Source organism: Sander vitreus, chromosome 17 (genome assembly GCF_031162955.1).
Source record: "Sander vitreus isolate 19-12246 chromosome 17, sanVit1, whole genome shotgun sequence".
NCBI classification, from domain to species: Eukaryota; Metazoa; Chordata; class Actinopteri; order Perciformes; family Percidae; genus Sander; species Sander vitreus.
Window position 1 is genome coordinate 24,851,103 of NC_135871.1, and position 22,588 is coordinate 24,873,690.

General features: G+C 42.1%; 1 protein-coding gene across 1 annotated transcript in view; it reads right to left on the reverse strand.

The window, feature by feature from the left end:
- Positions 1-22,588, reverse strand: part of meis1b (Meis homeobox 1 b) — a 79,600-nt gene that overhangs the window by 22,928 nt on the left and 34,084 nt on the right. Inside the window, exons 8-9 of the mRNA XM_078272968.1 lie at positions 19,210-19,355; positions 273-349 (exon numbers count right to left, since the gene is read on the reverse strand). Coding sequence (XP_078129094.1) covers positions 273-349; positions 19,210-19,355 — 223 coding nt within the window. The remainder of the gene's footprint in view (positions 1-272; positions 350-19,209; positions 19,356-22,588) is intronic.

The following is a 22,588-nucleotide window of genomic DNA, read 5'->3' on the forward strand; positions in this document are numbered from 1 at the left end:
ATGTTTGGGCTGAGTTAGTCTGTTGGTTTGGAAAATCACTCCAGGCCATATCTCTTTAGATGGATTGATCTAGGTAAGGATGATTCAGTAAGTGGTGTGTGTGTGTGTGTGTGTGTGTGTGTGTGTGTGTGTGTGTGTGTGTGTGTTTCTGTGTGTGCGTCGGATGAAAATAGGGGTGGAGTGTAGGCATTAATTCCGATCATTAAGAACTTGGATAGCCTGGGGGTAGAAACCCCTAGAATTGACTGCATGTAAACTCTGAAATGACTTACCAGTTGTTCACTTGTAGGATGGTGAGGCCTGTGTCTTGCGCCAGCTGTTTCTTCTGTTCTTCTGACGGGTAGGGATGCTGCAGGAGAGAAAGGCAACATCTATGAGAAAAGGCTGACCACAAATTGTTTAATGAAGCTTTTTGTTGTTGAAAAAAAGCATTTGATGTGCCTTTTAGAAAAGAAAGGCTTGTTGTAGGGCACAGGTTATATACACACACACACACACACACACACACACACAATCATACTGCGTAATGAGAGGTAGAAAATGAGATGTGTGCTCATGCTCATTGGTGCGTAATTGTCAGTATGTGCCTGTGTGTGTGTGTGTGTGTGTGTGTGTGTGTGTGTGTGTGTGTGTGTGTGTGTGTGTGTGTGTGTGTGTGTGTGTGTGTATCTGGATGTATACTGTAAGTATTTGTGAGTGTGTTCACGTTAACTCTCTCCCCCCGATCATTAATGGAATATGAAATCTTGTAATTAATGGCAGCCAAAAAGGCAAGCCAATTAGAAAGTTAAGTGAAGTGGAGAACCAGCTCTGGTAATTAGGCAGCCTCTTACACAAATATATTCCAGTAGACGGCCCCCCTTTCACCCTGCTGCATATGTAATCAGTGAGCGGGGAATATGTAACATTAACCCGATGGAATACAGACAAGAGAATGTAAAATCTCTCGTCTTTATTGCTGCGGTTTGCTTTTATCCTTATTGCAGTGGGGTACAATAACATGACTCATGTTAAGTTTGCCACTTTGTTGTGTTTAGTTTTGCAGTTTCGCTACACTGATTGTAAATACCTTTAACTACAGAAACCCTTCCACGTTTCATCCTTTTGAGTACCAGCTTAACACAGGAACAGAAATGTACTCAAGTCATTTAATCCAGTTTTCAGGATGGAACAATGTTACATTTCTCTAATGTAAATCAATTTTCACACAGAGATAATTCTCATTTTTATACGGTTAACTTAACTCTCATAATTCTCTTTAATCAAGCCGCATCACCTTGATATTAGAGGTGCTCACTTTTTGGGGAATTTGTTTAAACAAGACAATTTGCACGGATAGATACATGACTTTACCTTACTCTGGGATTATTTTATATTTATCCAAAGACTCATAAACATTACACATGAAAGACTACCCAAACAAACTTCAAGCCCAGTGTTTAAATACAAACTTCTGACTGCAACACCTCTTCGAGAAGCCGGCTGAGAACAGTTAAAGTTGAGCCACCTGTTTAAATATATAGAATGAATAAATTGGATAAATGTGAACCCAGGCAGTGTGTTGATTTATATTAGAGTGTGTGTGTGGGGGGGGGTATCACAGTTGCACAGGGCCTTGTTCATGGAGGACAATGTGCTGTTCATGACTGAGACAAGACATGGACTGTGCTGAACACCATAGGCAGGCCATAAAAGAGGAGGACAGGAGGGAGGAGCAGGGGAGCGGGGGAGAGAATAGATTGTTGAAGGGATATCACTAACTGGAAACTATGTATATTCCAAAATGCTAGGTATACATTTAGGACAGAAAGAAGAGATACCTAAATAACCAAAGATAATCATTAAAGCATTTTGCCACCCATGGGTGTGAATAACCTACCTAGGGATTTTTGTAAAATAAAATAATTACATTGTTGGCTAATTTTCCCATGTCCTCCTAACAATTCAAACAATAAATACCAAAGGGAAAAACACATTTTAGGTTACTTAAACTTCTTTGACAAGAGACAAAGAGCACCACTTATGTATAAGGCGTAGCAGTAGCCATACAGAGACATTTAAACCCATAATACCATTAATTCCAAAGATTCCCCTACGTCTTTCTTTTCTTACACAAAACTTGCAAATCCACAACAAAACGAGGGAGTGGCTGCATGTGTGTTTTGGCTGTTCAGCACCAACACAAAATCATTTTTTGACGACTAAAATGTATTTATTTGAATGATAGAAACAGGCCACCCTGACAGAATATTTATCTAGTTATTCTTCCGTGTTTTGGTGACCAACAATAGGCGCCACACATATGGCTATAATATCTAGTATGTCTAACAAGAACACACACACTTAATAGTCAATCAGACGTGCAAAATCAGTGCGGCGCCAGCGTTTTCATTTTTTCATTACAGTATTTTCAGCGAATAATGAACAGGATTGTGTTTAATGCTGGGATGACCCAGCAGAGAGAGAAGAGGGTGATTTTTTTTTCCCAGCCTTCCCTTGTCCATGTGATTGGTTGTGGGGAATGGGAACACAAGGAGGCTAATTTCATGCGCTAAGTTATAATTGCATTGTCGCCTCTGGCCAAATATGTGTCCACTTCTTTTCTGCAACCATTTTTGTGTGTGTGCGTGCGTGCATGTGTGTGTGTGTGTGTGCGTTTGTGTGTACATGTATGTGAACAGTCTGCCATTCATATACTGTGTGTGTGTGTGTGTGTGTGTGTGTGTGTGTGTGTGCGTGCGTGCGTGCGTGCGTGTGTGTACATATTTTCCATACTGTAGACTGATCAGATAGTATCGGAATTAAATAACTGCAAATCTGGGGCAAAACTCGTCTACCCGCGTGTTTAGAAAGTAAGAAAACTTTATTCTTTAGGGCTTGTGTCATCTGATGTTTTGACGCATTGAGCACTTTACATATAGCCACCACACACACTCACATGCGGACATATTGAAGCTAATCATGTGAACAATGTGTCTTTTAAGTCTTTCTTCTCAACAAACAAATGAAAAGATCAGTGTGTCCATTCTACGTGTCGTAGATGAGTGGAAGCAGGAGTGTCTGCCTCGTGATATCGGGGGGGCTGCAACCATGCCAGGGGACACAGTACAACACAAATACACCCTGTTTCAGTACTTCCCTCCCTCAAGCTTCCCGGCACACACACACACACACACACACACACACACATACACACACAGACCGACAGATACACATAACTACACACAGACAGTCACACACAGACAGACACGCATGCAATGTCAGACAGCAGCACTGGCAGAAATATGTGTTAGTTGCATGAGTGTGCTGTGTTCGGCACACATCCTGCCAGTGATGGATTGTAACCGAGTATATTTACTCAAGTACTGAAATAAGAACACTTTTGAGGTTCTTGTGCTTATAATGTGATTACTTGTTACAGAATTAACTACCCAACAGCATATAGAATTGGCAAAATTAGCTCCACCTGCATCAGTTACAGTATGAAAATGCTGTTTAAACATTAGAAAACAACTTTTAACTGAGGTCAAAAAAAGAAAGTCAATGTAGGACCTTTACTTGTAATTGAATGTTTTTACGTTGTGGTATATCTATTTTTTACCAAAGTAAAGGATCTGAAAACTTCTTCCACCACTGCATCCTGGCCTTAATACAACCTCCTACAAGTGCCAGAGCTTTCATGTACAAAATAACACACACTTAATGGAAGAGTTACCAGGAAGAGATGGTCTGAAAGCCAGTACATCATAACTGTTTTAGTCCTCCTTTTTTCTGAACTGCCAAATTAGCTCCTATCTGCCAAAACACTGTGATTAAGTTTCTCGTTTAGCAACAAGTCGCCCAGTTTTAATATTGTCTGTGAGTGATTCTGGTGTCTTAAAGGTCTTTGGCAGTAGTTCAGCGGGTTGAAAGAGAGAAACAGAAAAAGAGAGAGAAAGAGAAAAAGAGAGAGAGAGAGAGAGAGAGAGAGAGAGAGAGAGAGAGAGAGAGAGAAAGAGAGAGAGAGAGAGAGAAAGAAAGACCTTTGAGTAAAGCAATAACATGTTCTTTAAAAGAGCAGATGGAAAGTTTCTGCGCATCCTTCCCTCCCTTCCCTCCGCCTATCTTAATGATATGTGTTCTCCAAATATACAACTCCTTTCATGAGACTTTCCACCCTGCTCGCTGCTTTCTGCATGTGATTGCCAGGAAGGGTGTGTGTTTTTGCTTCTCTCCTCTGTGTGTCTTATCAATCAGAGTGTGTTAGTGTGCAAGCGTGGGTGTGTGCGTGCATGTCTGTTCTGTTGTGTGTCCATTTGAGTCAAAGATTTGCTTGTATGTGTCTTGGTGTTTATTTGTGTGTTTGTTACTTATTTGAACCACTGAGCTTGCTGGGCCTTCAAGTTCAGCTGTGTCTGGTCACACATATGTGTGTGTGTGTGTGTGTGTGTGTGTGTGTGTGTGTGTGTGTGTGTGTGTGTGAGTAACAGAGCATCAGTAACATCAGCTCCCTGTCTGACCGTTCTTCTCTAACCCTCTCAGACAAGAACGAGAGGGATAGATAGACGAAGAGAAGGAAAGAGAGGAAGAGGGAAGAAGGAGGCAGGGGAGGAGACATGGAAATGGATATCTGGAGCCCTAGGGGTTTAACAAAGAGATAACAGCATACATATTCTTCAAACCTCTCTTTACTATCCCTGTTCCATGTCTAACCCAGGAGAAAAGTATTCTAGGCAGAGCGGCAGAAGGAAATGTCAACAGTTACAGTTACCAGTGCTACAATAATAGTAATCAGATTACTTAATTATTTATTTGATAAATTACTTAAAATAAAGCTACATCAGCTTTAGATTATAATCTCCTCTGCAGAATACATACTGTTGAAGTAATATTTTAATTGAATCTCATCTTGTGTGGACCTTGGTCTCATCTCATCTTGGTCTGACTTAATGAACTAATATTACATTACAAAAACTATTGCAAAGTAACGACACATCTTACTTTAAACGTCTTACATTTTGGCAGTTACCCGATCCTTCCCTTATAGTAGCTGCACCGCTATGTTTCAGATTTTCCTGTTCTGCTTCTTCATTTATGTTTAAGAAACCTGAAGCTAGAATGGCTTACTATATGGGAGCAGCTATTTCCTTGGAGTAATGCCCAGGGCCACTTTGACAAGACACATGGCTATTGTGTAGACTGAATCTTTCACCTTTACTGGCCAAACTGCCCAAACAATATCTTACTTTCATCTTAAGAACTGACTTCCTAAAGGTCATGGCTCCCTAATTCTTATTTCTGTGACTCGTAAACTGTACTAGGCCTCACCTTAGACTCTCAGAAGCAATAAGAGGGGGGAGAAAAAGGGAGTCTGAGTCACTCCTTTGTCGGCTATGCTCCACTTCACCACAAGGGGAGGGCTATTTCAGAAATGTCTTTTATCTTGCTGCTATTCTCCCTTCTCTTCATCTCGCCTCCTCAGCAAAAACAGTTGTCTTTCCTCTTCTCTCTCTTTGGCTGTCTCTTCCCCTCATTGCTCAATACTTTTTTTTCTTTTAATTTGGCTTTAGCTCAAACATAAGGTATCCACATTTTTAAAAATGACATAAACATTGAAAAAAATGCTATGAATATGATAGTAAAATTCAACCTTTAAATATTTTTGACTTTGTGTAAACATTTACATATTTACACAATATATATATATATATATATATATATATATATATATATATATATATATATATCTTAAAACATTTATACAGAATTGTAAATGCTAGCCTACATTTTACCATTACATCTCCATCGTTATGTGTGTGATTCCATCTTTCCTAACCAATTCACTGCAGCCACAGTCCTCTCAGTCCTGTTCCTTCTTTAGCCATTAACGTTATGGTGTTATCGTTGCATATATTTCTATTTAAAGACACGCTTCTCGAGCCTCTGTGCATCCCATTAAAAAGACTTGACACGCCACATTAGCTTTATAAAACTGCAACCATGAAAGAGGATAGAGGGAGGAATAAGGGAGAGGAAAATCATATGTTGTCACAGTCATATGACGTGCCTCAAAAAGAGGCCATGACACTGAACAATCTGTGGAGAACAGAGGTGGGTCGATGCTTATTTCGAGTAAGCTTACTTTACCACCAGATTGTTGGGGTTAGTCACGAGGCACAAGGATGCCAGAAAATGCAATGAATCTGTTAATGTGCAATAATTTACTTTAGTGTACTTTTCCATCTTCAGTTAAGACACGTTTTGTTACTTTTTTTCCAGCAACTGTGTCAACTGTCCTGACAAAGTAAACCCAAAGACCTGAAACACCAGGCAGGTTACAGCAAACACCAACAACATTATGCATGGTTATTGACTTGCATGTGGCAAGTGAAAAGCCTTGACTTGGCCAGGTCTGTTCCCCTCAGTGTTCCCAGGTCAAATCACCGTAGAAACCGAGCTGCCCATCAGGAATGCCTAACGGCTAATCCGGGGGCCTTTTTGGCTAGAAGGGCATCAGAGTATCATACCAAACTGTCTTACACATACACATACACACACACACACACACACACACACACACACACACACACACACACACACACAGAGTTTACTGGAAGTGTAGCCTTGCTGCTGCCAGACGTGTATGAGATTACCTTAAATATTTGGGGAGGCAAGTAGGCTACATTGTTATGCTAACAACAAATGCCCAGAACCCTGAGCACAAGCAGACTTTAAAACAAGCCTTTTAAACTGTAAGCCTGTTGTATCTCATACAACAAGCTTCCAATTTCCAAAATTTCTTGCTCATTCAGTGGAAGTTTCATCCTCTGTGTGTGCTCATGCTGCGCTGTGAGAGCTACGCCATTTCAAATTCCTTTCTGTGTAGGTGGCATCGACTGACATCCCTTTGACTTCATTAGGGAGCAGGGACCCAGCAACAAAGCTGGCCCTGGGAGAAAGGGGGGATTAAAGAAAAAAAGAAAAGAGAGTGAGAGCGAACAAAACAACAACAGAAAAAAACAAAGCAGCCCTAACCTAATTTCCTCTGATTTGGGCTGCTCCAATGCAAAATAACAAAACAGAGCAAAAACAGATCTTTTGAAAGACTCAAAATGAACCAACTACAGGATGAGAGTTTCAGAGTGCCCTCTGCAAAGTCTGCGCAAAATAAACGCCCCCTGTCTTAGTGCTGTAAAGCGCAAAAAAAGCAGAAACAGCCTCTATTATGGCATTGGACTATGGTAAACCAACTCAAAGCTTGTACCATGAATAATTCATCACTGTTTTTTTTTTTTTGTTAGAATCCCTGATTTATGCACCAGAAATGGCAAAAAAACAACATTTTAAACAGTTTTTGTCATCAAATCTCTCGATCTCTTCAGAAGATTAAGAAAATGGAGAAAAAAACAGATGTTCCTGTGCTTTTCATTCATTAATGAGCATTTTCCCTCTCAAAAAACAGCTTTTGTTGATTTAGGGAAATCTCACAGCGCACTTGCCTATGGGAATGAGATAAATCTAGTTAGCTGGTGAGGCAAAGGGTAAAAAGTATGTCATTAAAGCACTAGTACAAAGTGGATTAGACAATGTACAGCATTACCAGCTTCTTCACTGATAATTGATGATTAGCATCATTCATCGCTTTTCTAAAACTCTAAGGGCACATAACATAATGCAGGGCAGCAGCCACTGCTGTAGCTGTTACTGCTGTGCTGCAGGGTGTGAACAATGATCCGTGTGCTTTACAGTTGGGTGGGTCTATATGTATACAGAAGCTTATACTGTAGCATGTATGCACATGACCAAGTCTCAAGTCTGTATTGTTGTGTTCAACAGAATGTAGAGGGTGAGCTCTGTTGATACTGAAGGAAAGCATCTGATATTGTGTGCTGTATGTATGGTGTCTGTACTCTGGTTGTTTTCACTAAGAGCGAGGGCGTGCTTCATTAGTCCTCCCCATTCCAGCTCAAGGGAGGCTAAATTTATTAAGGGGGCCGGATGTTGCACAACACCTGCTGCTGTGCTTCCCTCCGTGCAATAAAGGGAAGGGGGTGCAACATGCTAGCTAGTGCTAGTGGTAAGTGCTGCTCGTTGGACTGAGGCTGATGAGCTGGGGCTAATTCAGGGGGTGATTATGTAGTTTGCTGGACCACTAAACCTCTTTAAGCCCGTAATTACTGCCTATTTGAGCAAGGGGAGGCACTCCAAAGCAATCGGTACTTGCACCAAGCGGCGCAGTGAACGGCTGCCACAGCTGGAGGTGGGCTGCCTCAGGGCTGCCTGGGATGGAGGGGGTGTGTAAATGGGGAGTAGGAGGGATCCACAAAGCCTCATCCCTGTCAGGTACCACAGAAAGCTGAGAGAAAACAGTGGGATGCCCCTGGAAGCATCAGCATGCTAGCTACAGTGCTTGAAGCTAGCATTCTAGCAGTGATCTCTGAGCTTAAAAACAAATGTTCTCTTGTTACACAAAGCTACAATACACAGAGCTCGTTACACGGGGCAGAGAAACAAAGTGCTATTACTAAGAGAGTTCAGAGCAACATAACGAAAACTATTAAACGAGTAGACTTCCTAACCACACAAACTCTTCTGACTAAATTGATCTGGGAGGTAAGCGAGGGGGAGGGGGATTTGATGTGTCATTGTGATAAAAAACTAAAGGGCTTTTTTTAGACTCAATGCCTGTGCCATACAAGAGGGAATCAGATTGTCAGATTGCACCTCGACCATAGGGGAAATCCATTTCATTACACCTGACTTTCAAGGAAATTTGACTTTACGTAATGCCACTGAAATCTGATCTCTCAGAGGAAGCAATTTGGGGACCACAGAACAATCTAATAACCCTGGCGATATTATTATGTTATTATCATAATTACCCTTTTGCCCCCGAAGTTTTAATTAGAAACTCACCGTTGGCCCCTAGGGGGGTAAAATGAACCTGGGTTGGGGGAATGCTGAAACTAGGTAAGGGTACTTCACAATTGCTCCCTTATGCTCTTTGGAGCAGCAAGTATAAGAGGGAAGGAGGACGCAGCCATTGAAAGATTCTCTCTCTACCTCCTCTGTCTTTCTCTGACATCTCTGTCATTCAAAGTATAGCAACACACCTCCCTCCTTCCTCATTCCTGTGTCTTCCTATCTTTCTCACCCGTCTCCACCCCCTCCATCCCTCTGTTCTATATTTAGCATTTTGCTTAACTATCTCATGCTGCCTCCTTTTCTCCCACCTAACTCTTCTCTTTACTGTAGCTCTCATCTTTTCCTTCCATTTGAATATCCTCGCCACTCTTTCATTACAGCCAAATGCATCCCTCCATCTATCTCTTCTGCTTTCTCTCTCCCTCCTCGACTTTAGCAGTGGAGGGCTTTCTCCATCAGTGCACCACTTTTACAAATCAATGACTTAATCTGTCGTAACAAACAAGTGAGCAGCACCCTCAGCCCTGTTCACTTCCCCCTGCCATCACCAACACTACAACAGCACGTCTCAGAGAGAGTGGAAGGAGAGAAAGGAAGAAAGCTGTCAAACATGCAATGTGAGCTTTGTTTAGAGTGTGTTGGAAGACAGATGAATTGAGAAAAAGGGGGGGGTAGGACGACTACAAACATGTTTGAAAGATGGGAAGAAGAAGTGAAACGAAGACAGGATAGTAAAAAGTAAGAAAAATGAAAGTGTGTGGCGTGAGTTTTCCCACCACATCTCTTCTCCAAGCCCTCAGCTGTGTCCGACTCCTCTACCATGAGTTATTGCCTGTCTGCATTCACCACCTGGTTCACTAGCTATGATTTCTCTCACTCCACTGGACACACATTCTGACACACCACAGACAAACACACACACACACACACACACACACACATCTACACATCTACATACATGCACGTGTGTGTCACAGATGCACTTACATTACCATGCACACAAACACACACCCGCTCCACAGGGGCACCTTGGGTCAGCTGGCCAAGTGTAAACATACTACCAGCCTATGGACATACCATCCATGCCACTTGCCTCTAGTGCATCATGAGCCTTACAGTGTTGTATGCAGAAACCTTCAATCATAACATCAGGAGACAAGTAGGTGTAAAATGATAAGTTATGGATAGATATCACAAGATACCTCATCTAGAAATCATGGCTCTTTCCCAATGCCTTTGAAACAGTGCAAGTGCACCAATATTGCTATGATATCATGGATCAAAGCCATTAAAATGCAAGGCAGCTATACATTATAGAAAAATTTAGTGAGAGGGAGTCATGGAAGAAAAGAGGAAAGGGAGAGAGAGGTCAGAGAGGCAGAAGACATGCATAAAATATAGGAAAAACCCTTATGGTTTTAAGAAAGAAGTGTTTTGTCTGAGAGGGAGACAGAGACAGAGTGTAGAGGAAAGAGAGAGGGTTCACGCATGGGAGAGAATAAAAGTGGGAGGAACTGAATTGATAAATTAGTTCAGCCAAAACGTAAACTGATTACGGCAAAGCCAAAGGATCCATCGAGCATACGCATGGAATGAGACACAAAGACATGCACACACACCCTCATACACAGCACTTACAAAAGACACGTGAAGCTGAGATATACAAATAATAGCACGACTGCATATGCAATCACACACAGATGCACACACACACACACACACACACACACACACACACACACACACACACACACACACACACACACACACACACACACACACATACACACACACACACCAAATGTATCTAGGGCAGGCTGCTGCAGTTGCTGTAAGTAAAAGGTATTGAGCTGCTGACTCCAGCCAGAAAAGATCCCACAATCCTCTGGATCACCGAACAAAGCCTAATGGATAATGGCTAACAGCTAGCGCTAATGTGATTTCACACTTAGCAGATTTAATATATCACTGGCTGAACAAAATCATGCTATGCACAGAAGCTATGCTAAACTCTGTTTCTTGAAAGGGGGTGAGCATTTTACTGTCAAAGTTATATTTAAGGAGTTTTAAACAAAAAAGGAAGTATCTTGGAGGTAATGTATTTGCTTACAGTGAGAATGAGAGGCTAATGTGCTAACATTGCTAATCCCTAAGTGTTGGATAGAATCATTCCAAGCTAACCACAGACTTATGACAATATTTTCCCTGACTCTTCCACACGTCAACTTGCCACTCACTCTCCAACAAATACCACAGTGATGGTGGGGAACTCCACACCCCACCCAGACACTGACATCACTGCTGTGGGGCCTATGCGAAAAAGTGTGTGTGTGTGTGTGTGTGCGTGTGTGTGTGTGTGTGTGTGTGTGTGTGTGTGTGTGTGTGTGTGTGTGTGTGTGTGTGTGTGTGTGTGTGTGTGTGTGTGTGAGCATGCGTGCATGTGAATCTGAGTGTATTTGTGTGTGTCTGAGGGCTGGGAGTGAGCCTCTTTTTCGGATTTGCAAATCTTCGTTAACTGATTAGTGGGTACCAAACCAAGAACAATTTCACACATCCAAGTTTTTGGGCCTTTGTCCACTCTGAAGACACACACACACACACACACACACACACATTGAGGCACACACACAACACTTATCCCACACAGCTGATAATGAAAAATAGAACTAGTGTGAAACACAGCTTCAGCATGAAGCCATCAATCACTCAGACGTACAACAATGAAACCACACACTGAACTGTTTCATAGTTTCCCAGCTATAAAATTATAAGAGGGCTGGGGGGAGGGAAAAGCAAAAGAAGGATAAAGAAAATGGTAATGATTGTAGGTAATTGCAAAATGAAAGAGCGTGATTAAATATTCTCTCACCGTGATGTTTAATCATTTAAACATGTTACATTTTAAAACGTTTAAAAAAAAAGAAGAAGCATTGAGCTGTTTTTGAGTCAATCACTGGGCTAGTAACGTCTAAGAACAATTTTTAAACAACATTTTTAAAAGCAGAAACTAAAAATGAAATGAGTGTGTGTCTGTTTGTCTGTCTGTGTAGTGTGTGTATTCTGGGGAGCCATGTTAGATCTCTTGCGACTGGTGATCCCCTCCAGTGCTACTGACCGACCTTGAGGGTCTGTAAAGTTCTCACGTTCTCAAGGAAACACCCCCCCCCACACACACACACACACACACACACACACACACACACACACACACACGCTTCCTTTTGGTCTAGATCTATGGCAGACATTTTGGAAAAGTTCAAAGGTGGCCTAAATTAAAAGTTAACTGCCCTTGAGGGCTTTTAAATAGAGGGGTAAAACGATACAAGAAACAGAGGGGAAAGTCGGAGAAAAGATGAAATAAAGGTTGACAGAAATGTAAAGGGACTTTGTAAAATGCCTGACCTGGGGTCATATATATATTGTATGTTTAAAACTAATCTTAATCTAATATAATATTCTTAATCTTATCTAATCTTCTTTGGTATAAAATGTTCATATAACCTACAAGCCAGGGAACATTCTTCTTCTGTCGTATATGGTAAATGGCAACTTTATTTAGACTTTTCTGTAAATGGACATGTGTTTGGACAAATTAAGAAAATAAATCACAAAAGCATATAGGAGGTTTGGTTTTTCTAAACAATAGTCAAGTAAAATGTCAATATTATCCTGATATTTCTGCAAGCTAATACCTATTCTCCTAAATCTCTCTATCCATCTATTCATCTACTCATCCATCCATCATTCCATCCATCAATCATGAAACAGATGGCCTTTCAGGAGTCCTTGTCAAGACTGATGGCTTCCCTCTGCCCTGGCCATACCATAACCCCCTCTCCACCAATACCCCCAAAACCACACATAACACACACACACACACACACACACACACACACACACACACACACACACACACACACACAAGTCCTGCCTCCTCCACCTCGACTACATGGATTGTCCTATTATCTACTATGCACTCCCATGAACGACTCTCCACACTCCTGGAAAAAAATGTATACCAACTTTTAATACAGAATAAACATGAATGCTCAGGAAATGGTTGCGAATTGTGTGAGTAGAATTTTGTGTGTCTGTGAGGGTCAGTCCACAAAGAGAAGCCCCCAAAGAGAGCTGTCTGCCTTTGGTCCCTGGGGCCTGTCAGGAGGGATAATTGATGATGTTTTCATTACAAGGTGTGGGGTAATGTGGGGGTTGGGGCACAGTATGAGTGTGAGCATGTGTGTGCGTGCATGTATATGTGTGTGTGTGTGTGTGTGTGTGTGTGTGTGTGTGTGTGTGTGTGTGTGTGTGTGTGTGTGTGTGTGTGTGTGTGTGTGTGTGTTGTTGGGGTAAGCAGGTTGACTCAGCTGCCTCCTCTGACACCAACCACTCCTGTGATTGGTAAGTACAAGTCTTTACTTCCAAATACCCTCGTACAAACACACACACACACACACACACACACACACACACACACACACACACACACACACACCTAGTCGCATACATGGACTAAAGAAATCACACACACATTTACACAAAAAGTAGCCATCAAAGATAAATACACACACAAACACACAGCCCAAAGCCATTTCTATCATATTCTGAAACTGAATAAAAATGCTGACAATAAGAACTTGTTCTCTTGTTTTCCTCCGCCGCTCTGTCTCATCACAGTGTCATGCCAGGCCTTTGGCAGATCTGTCCGTCTGTCTGCCATCTCTTAGGACCTCTTTGAAATCCTAATGCAGTGGCGCCTAAGATTCTGACTGCCACTTAGATTGAATTAAGACCTAATCAGAGACACCAGGCCACATAGGCCACTACATTACTTTACAGTATCAAGATGGACATCGAGCCTTTGTTGCTGTTGATGAATAAATGAATGAAAACACAGTCAGCTGATTTTCTCCTGTTATAGCTATTAATGAGGAAATTGAAATTATTCTTCGTGAGAAACTTAATTTGTGCAGTGGATAACTAAGACAAACAAGTCTAACAACAATCGCAGGAACACCGTAGTCATAAATATGTACATTTGTCCTACTGTACTGTATGTTATCTCCCTTTCTCTTCCCCATTCCCTTTCTTTCTTAAAAAAGTAAACTTCAGACTAAGGAAAATTTTGCATGTACAGATTTTTGGTTGGACCAGTAGGATAACACCCCTCCAGACCTGGGTTGCCGTGGCGGGTCAGAGTTTCTGCGGGTGACCAGGGTGCTGACATGTCCAGGCTCCAGCAATAAACAGACAAAGACTAATGGCATCTGAGGCAATGGCGAACTCTGACCTGAAAAGTTTTTTCCCTCCCTTCTGTTGTTTAGATGAGGCTTTATATATCTGGTCTGTGTTCTCTTGGTGAGAAGTTCAGGAAGTGATAGGTTGTGAGTTTACACGCTGCATGTAACAATCTGCTGAATTTTCATATTGATTATATATATATTCTCTATCAGGAACAGATAAAACACATTAGTGAGTCACTCTATGACCATCAAAAGAACACAGACACCCTCGTCCAACCTGGAGAAAGCAATTTCCCAAACAAGCTTGACAGTTGAGAGTACTCTGCCCTGTTGTTCTATGTTCAGTTCAACTCCAATCGAAACCATTAAGATATAAGGAAAAACATATTGCCTTTAATGATTAGTGCACCAACCCATCCATCCACACATCTATCACTTCCTCTCGGCCCCTCACAACCCTGCACACTCAGCCTGGATTCCTCCACCACCCAGGGCCCACGATAGCGAGGCTCCTGCCCTCCTCTGCCAGCGCAGAAATGAATTATATTGCCTTTCACACCTGTTTCTGCTCAAAAGCCTGCTGCACACTGTTGTGTTGCGGGGGGGCATTTCCAAGGGGGGTAACGGCGCTCGCCCAGCTCGGCTACATCTGCGTACACGAGCGGTTAAATTAGACTCTAATTGTATTAACGGGGGATTATGCCTTCCAGTTGGATTTTTTATACTCTCTTTCTGTGCATTTTACACATTTTAAGAGGAGAAAGGAAGAGGAGGGGGAAAAAAACAGCTCATTGAGGGTTTGGCTTTTTTTATGAGCTGCGATCGCGGCTGCCCCTCGTTACATTGAGTATGTGTACAAATAGAAGGGGAGGAGAACCACAATGAGAGAGTGTTAGTGATAATGTGTATGAGAGTGTGTGTACCAGTCTGCCAGGCTAATATACCGATGCTAATACTCTGAATGCCAACACCCCCCCTTCCCTACACACACACACAGACACACACACACACACACCTACTTCAGTTTAGCAAGGCAACAATCTAAACGGGTGTGTGTAGTGGGGAGGCGGGGGTGAATTCCATCTAATTACTCTATCACATAATTTCACAAATTGCCTTTTCATAGGGGAGTGGAGAGCAGAGCACAGGGCGCGTTGGGGATTTGAGGCCTGAGCTTTCATTTACTACTCATTTCTTGTTAAATTAAACAAGAAAATACCATTTGTGAGGAGGAAGGGCTGGTTGAGTGGGGGGTAGTTGGATCCCAACTGCACAATAGGAGGGATGGAGGAAACAGAGATTGGGTACAAGCTAATTCTTTATCTCACTGCTTGTCTTTTTGGTTGTAACACAAAGCAACCAGGTAGCTCAGCCACTTATGTAGTTTAGAATTGATTCGACAACTTAAATCATTTTGTTAAACATATATTTTTTAGTTATTTCCTGAAAAAAATCTGTTTAAACACATCCTTATTGATGTTAAGCAGATATAAAGGTGAGTTTGTCAATTGGACTAAAGCATTTTTGAAGCTTTATCTTATCAAATGTCCCATTTAGTTAGTCAAACCAAATGACTGCTAGTAGTCACAACAAATTTTCAGTTTCATTAAGAATGTCAAGGGAAAACAAAGATCAAAATGAGTTGAGGACACAAGTGGAAAACCCCTCCGCTGCCCTTTATTTTGGTTTCCCACCAAGTTTACAGCTGCATGTCAATCTGGCAACGAGCTGCGTGGTCCGGCCATCGGTGACAGGCGGTTAACGCTAATGTTTTGTAGTCTCTCCAAGTCGGAGCCGCCAAATTCTTCCGATGAACTTGTCCCACAAGCACTGTCGACAACATATGAGCTCATAGGGCGTGTTGGAGTGAACTCAGCGAGCTGCGACTGTCGTCATATCAAATTCAATACTACTGCTCTATCTGTCATTCTACCCATCACACAACAGTTATTTCTTGTTGTTACAACAAACATGGCACACTCCGCTTCAAAATCTTCCCCTTTTCCTGCTATAACAAGACATTGAAAATAAGCATCCTTGATGGATAAATGAGATGCAGAAATGTCTTCAAAACAACAGTAAAGAAATATATGAATGCCACCTACCACCTACCCGTGCACTCGCAGCCTCAGTTTGCCACCCACCTTCCCCTTCCTCATCGGTACAATGGGAACTCCCCTGAGGGTCCAAGTGTGAGGGTGAATAACAGAACATACATGAAGGTGGGTATCCAAACTTCTACTCTATTCTGTTCCATTGTCCCTTCATAGTGAAATCCTGCATATCTTTTGTGTAGGGCCACAGCACTCATCCATGAATTTTTGTGTGTGTGTGTGTGTGTGTGTGTGTGTGTGTGTGTGTGTGTGTGTGTGTGTGTGTGTGTGTGTGTGTGTGTGTGTGTGTGTGTGTGTGCATGCATGCGTCTGTGTGTGCCTAATTGGCATTGTGTCTATCTCTAAGAGACCAGACTCACATCCTCCATCCCTCTGTGAAACAAAGGCAGGCCAGCTGATGATGCTGTGGATGAGCCCAGATCAGCTGTCCATGTTTATGTTTGTACCAGCAGAGACAGAGAGACATTCTGCCAATGTAAGAGATACTGTAAATGTTTTTGCATTAGAGGTGCTATGTGTAGCATTTCTAAACACAGACATATGGTGATTAAATTAATGGTGATACTGAAGAAAGATTATTGTAAACAAATGAGACCACTGCGAGCATTTATCTGACACCAGTGGTATTGTTAATGCCAGTGTTACTCAAAATTAAGACCACATTTTCCATAAACAACGGAGATGTTTCTACTCTCCGCCTGGGTTTCATTTCTATTTGGCTTTGCTGAATGATAGACATATTGGAAGTGATTTTCCAATCAACCTTTCAGTTTACTTCTAAGTTCTTGCACCGTGAGAACAGCAGCTTCTTCCTGTTTAGTGCCATAAAGCAAAAGAGCCTATGTGACATTGTGTGCCTGTATGTGTGTATGTTTTAGTTTCTCTTTCTCTTCTTCCTGGGAGAAGGATAAGGCTGATGGATCCTTCTTATCCACCTCTTCACCTCCTTGCCTTCTCCTCTTCTCTTCTCCCTCGCTCCCTTGACACACACTTATATCCTTCCCACTGTTTGAGATCTGACAGTGCAGAAGCCTCCCATAAGCCCAACTCATGGTGTAATATGACACAGTAGGGGTGTGTGTGTGTGTGTGTGTGTGTGTGTGTGTGTGTGTGTGTGTGTGTGTGTGTGTGTGTGCGTGTGCGTGTGTCGTGTGTTTCACTAGGCTAGTGTGTTCTGAACTGTATTTCCACAGACAGGATATGTGTGTGTTTCAAACACCTTTCCCCTGTAGCCCCGAAGGTTTCTGGGTGTGTGTGTGTGTGTGTGTGTGTGTGTGTGTGTGTGCAGGGTGATGGAGAGCTGGTGGTTTGTGAAGGAGGTGGTGAGGGTTAGATGGAAAGGGGAGAACACAAAGAGAAACAAAAAGTATAAGAAGCCTTGTGATATGTGTGTGTATTCTGTATTTCTGCCAAATGCCACACTATAGTACACGCAAAATGAAAAAAGTTCCTCCAATTTGCCATTAACACTATTAAAACAGTAATGCATACCATCAACATCAACGATAGATAGCTACAAAAAAGGAAAACATAGAAAGTGGAGCCCATGCAATATCCATAATCCAACAACAAAATTACTTTCCCCAGCATCCTCCCTGCTGGCTTGTGCAAACCACCACCCACTCAGCCAAACTGTATCGCGTTCTCCACAAACCCCTGACAAAGGCAGAAAGTGAGTGACGCAAGCCTTGCTGAGGTTAGTTTTGAAACATATTTCCTCAACACTAGATTTGAATTGTAATCAGGAATTTAACACAGTGCAACAATAAACACAGAAAAGAAATCATTATTTTCAGCTTCTTTTTTAAAAACTGCTTTACACTAAACTACTACGATGCATTTTTTACGTAAATAACTTAGTCTTGTTAATCTCTTCTGAATTTCATCACACCTTCATGCAAGAATAACCTGTGTACATCTTTTTAGATTATTTTTATTTTTATTTTGTTTAATCCTTTTTGAAATATAACCTTTTTGACATACAACTAGCCTAATATTTAGCATGAATCGTTTTTTGCTGTCATTTGATATATTATTTGAATCACTGAGATGTCAGCTGTCATTCAGAGGTCTTGAGCTGTTGTAGTTTGAATGTCAGGTAAGTTTAAGTCTCTGGAATAAGTTTTGTGTCTAACAATGCTAACTGTGGCTAGTGAATTCATCATGTTTGAAATGATATAAATGTGTTGTTAAAGAAGACAGCATTCTATTTACTGTTGGCTCTATTTTCACAGTCACATTTGTATATTTCAGCATCAAAATAATTTTTTTCCCACGCTATTACCCCCCCTAACAATTTGCGATGCTGTCAGCGGGTACTAGCGGCATTGGTATCCCTGTTATTACTGAATGAAAATAAAGCTTTTCAGCAACCCAGGCATCTGTTAAATAATGACAGATTGTTCTTAATAAGGTTCATCTACGTATATGCAGTTATGGCCAGGGGCGTCTCTCCTTAGCTTCAACCTTATTCAGTTTCAGCACATGAGGAACGAGAGCGCAGGCTGCAGAGATGGCCAGCAGATTACACAGGCCTGTGTCTTTGAAGTGTTCACTGTATAAACCAGGATATATTGTGGAGAAGGGGGGGGGGGGCTGTGGTGGTGTGTATGTGAGTGTCAATGAGTCAGTGTGTGTCAATGTGTCAGTGGGTTTGTGTTTATGTGTGTTTCTTTGTGTACAAGTGTATTTGTGTCAAAAAAGACAGGAGCAGCGCTAGAAAGACAGAAGGTGTGTGTGTGTCTGTGTGTGTGTGTGTGTGTGTGTGTGTGTGTGTGTGTGTGTGTGTGTGTGTGTGTGTGTGTGTGTGTGTGTGTGTGTGTGTGTGTGTGTGTGTGTGTGTGTGTGTGTGTATATATAATAGTTAGAAAGCCTGTGACTGTGAAGTGAAGTTGAAGTGTACACACATGATATGAAACTGAGAGCAAATGGTGTTTCATTCAACTCACTGTTAGGTGCTGAAAGAGCCATGCTCTCATAATGTTGGTGGCCACCTTAGGGAAGATCCCTCTCTTCTTGTTGCGTTTCTTCTCTTTATCCGGGTCATCATCATCCCCTGTGCTCGGTGAAGCCACGCTGTTGTCCAGGCCATCACCTGTCACATGACAAGAAACAGGAAGAGACAGCGGAGATCAGACACACAGTTTGTTTACTTCCTGCATTCGCTGCGCCTCTGCGTTCAAAGGGAATAAATACGATTTCGAAGGAATTCTGGAGGGCTTTGTATGCACAGACGGAGGGGTATAGAGACACAACAATGGCAAGCAGAGAATAGCTGGAAAACAGCACCTCATAAATGCATTCATTTTTAATACATTTATAAATAACCCTGCCTTTCATTTTTCTCCCCCCGCCACTTGAAAACACAGCCAGCGCTCGCATCTTTCTGCGAGAAAGAGAGGGAGAAGGGGAGCACAAAGGACTTGTAAGGTCGCATTTCCCCACTCTCCCATCCAAGCCTGCACAGAATTGAAAATGACAGAGAGATTTAGTCTTTATTATCCTGAGGGGAAAATAGTTATTGAAGCGTCGCCCCAGCGCATTCTGCCATTTTACCTGAGGTGGAAAGAGTAACACGGCACTACAAAAGGGGAGGTTGCGAGGAGGGGGAAGGCAGAAAATAAAAGGAAAATAGGTGGAAAAAGGGAAGTCAGAGACACAAACAGCGCTAACAAAGCTAGCTGCTTTTCATAACAATGGCGTCATGGCTGCTTACAGCAACCTGTAGGGCTTCGATAAGGCTCTATTAAGGCCAGTTAACCTCACCTAAGGGGAACACTAGACAGCTTAGAGTATTTGAGCACTGAGAGGTAAAGTGAAAGGAAGGCGCTCCATGGGCCTTTTCTCTGCATTCAGACTCAACAACAAGAACTCATACACACACATACACACCCATATTCAAACTACCCAATTACTGTACGCATTCTATACTATACTGCTCCAGTGGAGAGAAAAAGGCTCTTTCCATCTGTGGCTGTGAAAAGCCTAATTGTTATTATCATTATTCAAAAATGCATCCACCCTCAATAAAGACGATAATCATAAAAGAAACATGAGGCGAGGTAAACAAATGGCACCCTCACTGCTAGAAATTTCAGCAGCTGATAACTGACTTTTGTCCCGTGCCACCTCTCTCGACTGGAAGTGAGGGGAAGGAAAGAAGAAGAAGAAAAAACGTTCAAGCAGTGCACAGAATTGGATCCACTTATATATTGATTACACACAAAGCACTTCTAAAGCTTCTAGGTCTATTCACTATGACGGGAGTAGATAACTGCATTCGAGCGGGCCCATGCTCCGCTAACTTGCAGAGGGCGACACCCAGCACCTAGCTAAACCCTAAGCCCCCCGATTCATCGATAATTAATGGGGATGTTGGCGCTAATCCGGTTGGAGATGACTTTTTTCCAGCCTGCCGCATCAATGGAATAATCAAGGGTCTAAAACCCAGGCCTTTGCTCCCCATTACCTCGGGCAAAAGAATTCCTGAAAGCATGCCTGGAGGGTACCTGAATTATATACACCATTAGGAGAGAGAGGCTCTCAACGATCCATACGAAACAACACTCTTGGCTAGCTCTCACTCTCTCTCGCCGACTGTTCTGGCAGAAGGAGATACATATGCACACATATTGAAGGCTTTTTAATGAACCTCTCGTGGAAGCGGAGGTGACGCTATGGAGGGTGGGGGAGGGATATAACAAGAGCTTGATTTTCATAGATACTGATGCAAACGCCACACACTTCACATCAATAATGCACACATGCAGATAAAGCTGGTGGTAGGATTGGGCTACTATAGCACCAACAAAAGGTCAAAAGTTGAATTCAGGCAATGTGAGCAAGTCAATAACCTCTGCCAGTTTACTGTAAGTTACTGGATAATCTGTTGATTATTGATCTGATTAATCAATCAATTCCACAATTTCCCAGAGCCTAAAGTTACTTCCACAAAGAGTCTAACATCTAGATATTACATTACATCCGAGAGCAGAAACTAGTGAATCGTTGACATGTTTTTTTTCATAAACAACTTAAACAATTAATCAATCATTGTTGTCAATGAACTAATCCATTAATCGACTAACTCAAGACAATGAACTCCTTACACCAAGCTCCTAGACCGCTCTCTGTCTAAAAACACACTCACATTGCAAGCTTCAGTTACATCATTAGCCCGGGACAAACGCAGCCTGAGCTCAACAAGTGAGTTTTGTCTGCCTACTGTTTCAGGGCTAAAATACACCCACCCCTCTGTCTGTCTCTCACTTTCTCTTTTCTTCCCTGCATCTCTCTGCCTGGTGGAAAAGAGGGGTGAGCCGAGTCGAGGCCCTGTAATCTAAGACCAGATTTTCATTGGAAGCAAATGCTTTCAATCCGTTGTAAAGACCGGCTCATGTTCAGCAAAGCCTACAATAACAAACCTAGGGGCTTGTCCCATGTGAGTTGGGAAAACAGAAGCAAACGGCTGGAGAACCAGCTCAGAGCATGAGTGACTCTATGAGTGAATAAGTGAGTGAGTGAGTGAGTGAGTGAGTGAGTGAGTGAATGAGTGAGTATCTATGCAAGCCAGCAAGTAGGAGAGAGTGGGCGAGCAGGCAGGCTCAGGAAGAGTTAAGAAATCGTGAGAAGCATGGGGAGAATGGGGAAACAACAGAGAGAGAAAAGACAACAGGGACAGAGAAAGCACAGAATAAGTCATAAAAGTGTGGATGCTCAGAGAAAACTGTCATGAGAATGTGCATGGTCCTTTAGGTCACCACTGCCCCATATCTGCAGTATATCAGCCATATTTTACAGTACTATATCATATATCTATTGGTGTATGGTGAATCAAATGGTATGCAAGCATCAACTACAATCTTTAGAACTCTTGAATATGACCCTACAGAATATAAAATAACCCTAAAGATCTCTAGCTAATCAATAATTAATCACATACCAAAATGATGCATAATGTGAGAGAAGTAGGCTGCATTACATCTCTACTTATATCAGATCTATCTCATATCATTGAGCCACGTGAAAAGAACATAGAACCACTACTCTTGCTCATACAACATACACAAGGTTGCCTCAGAACATTTATGCAAAATGAATGTTATGGAAAAAGAAATTAAATTGACCGCCATTTTTACAGATTTTAGGCAAAGTTTGACTTTTTTAGTCATGCATAACCCAAACCTTAAGCCAGAGAGGGAAACCTTAACCCTTCCCCAGTATTCGTCTCTTCCCAATACTTCTAAGTAAGTCTGACCAATAGACACTTACTTTACCCAGGAGGAGGAAAAGAAAGGAGGAGGGCTGGAGAGAGGCTGTCAATTTTAT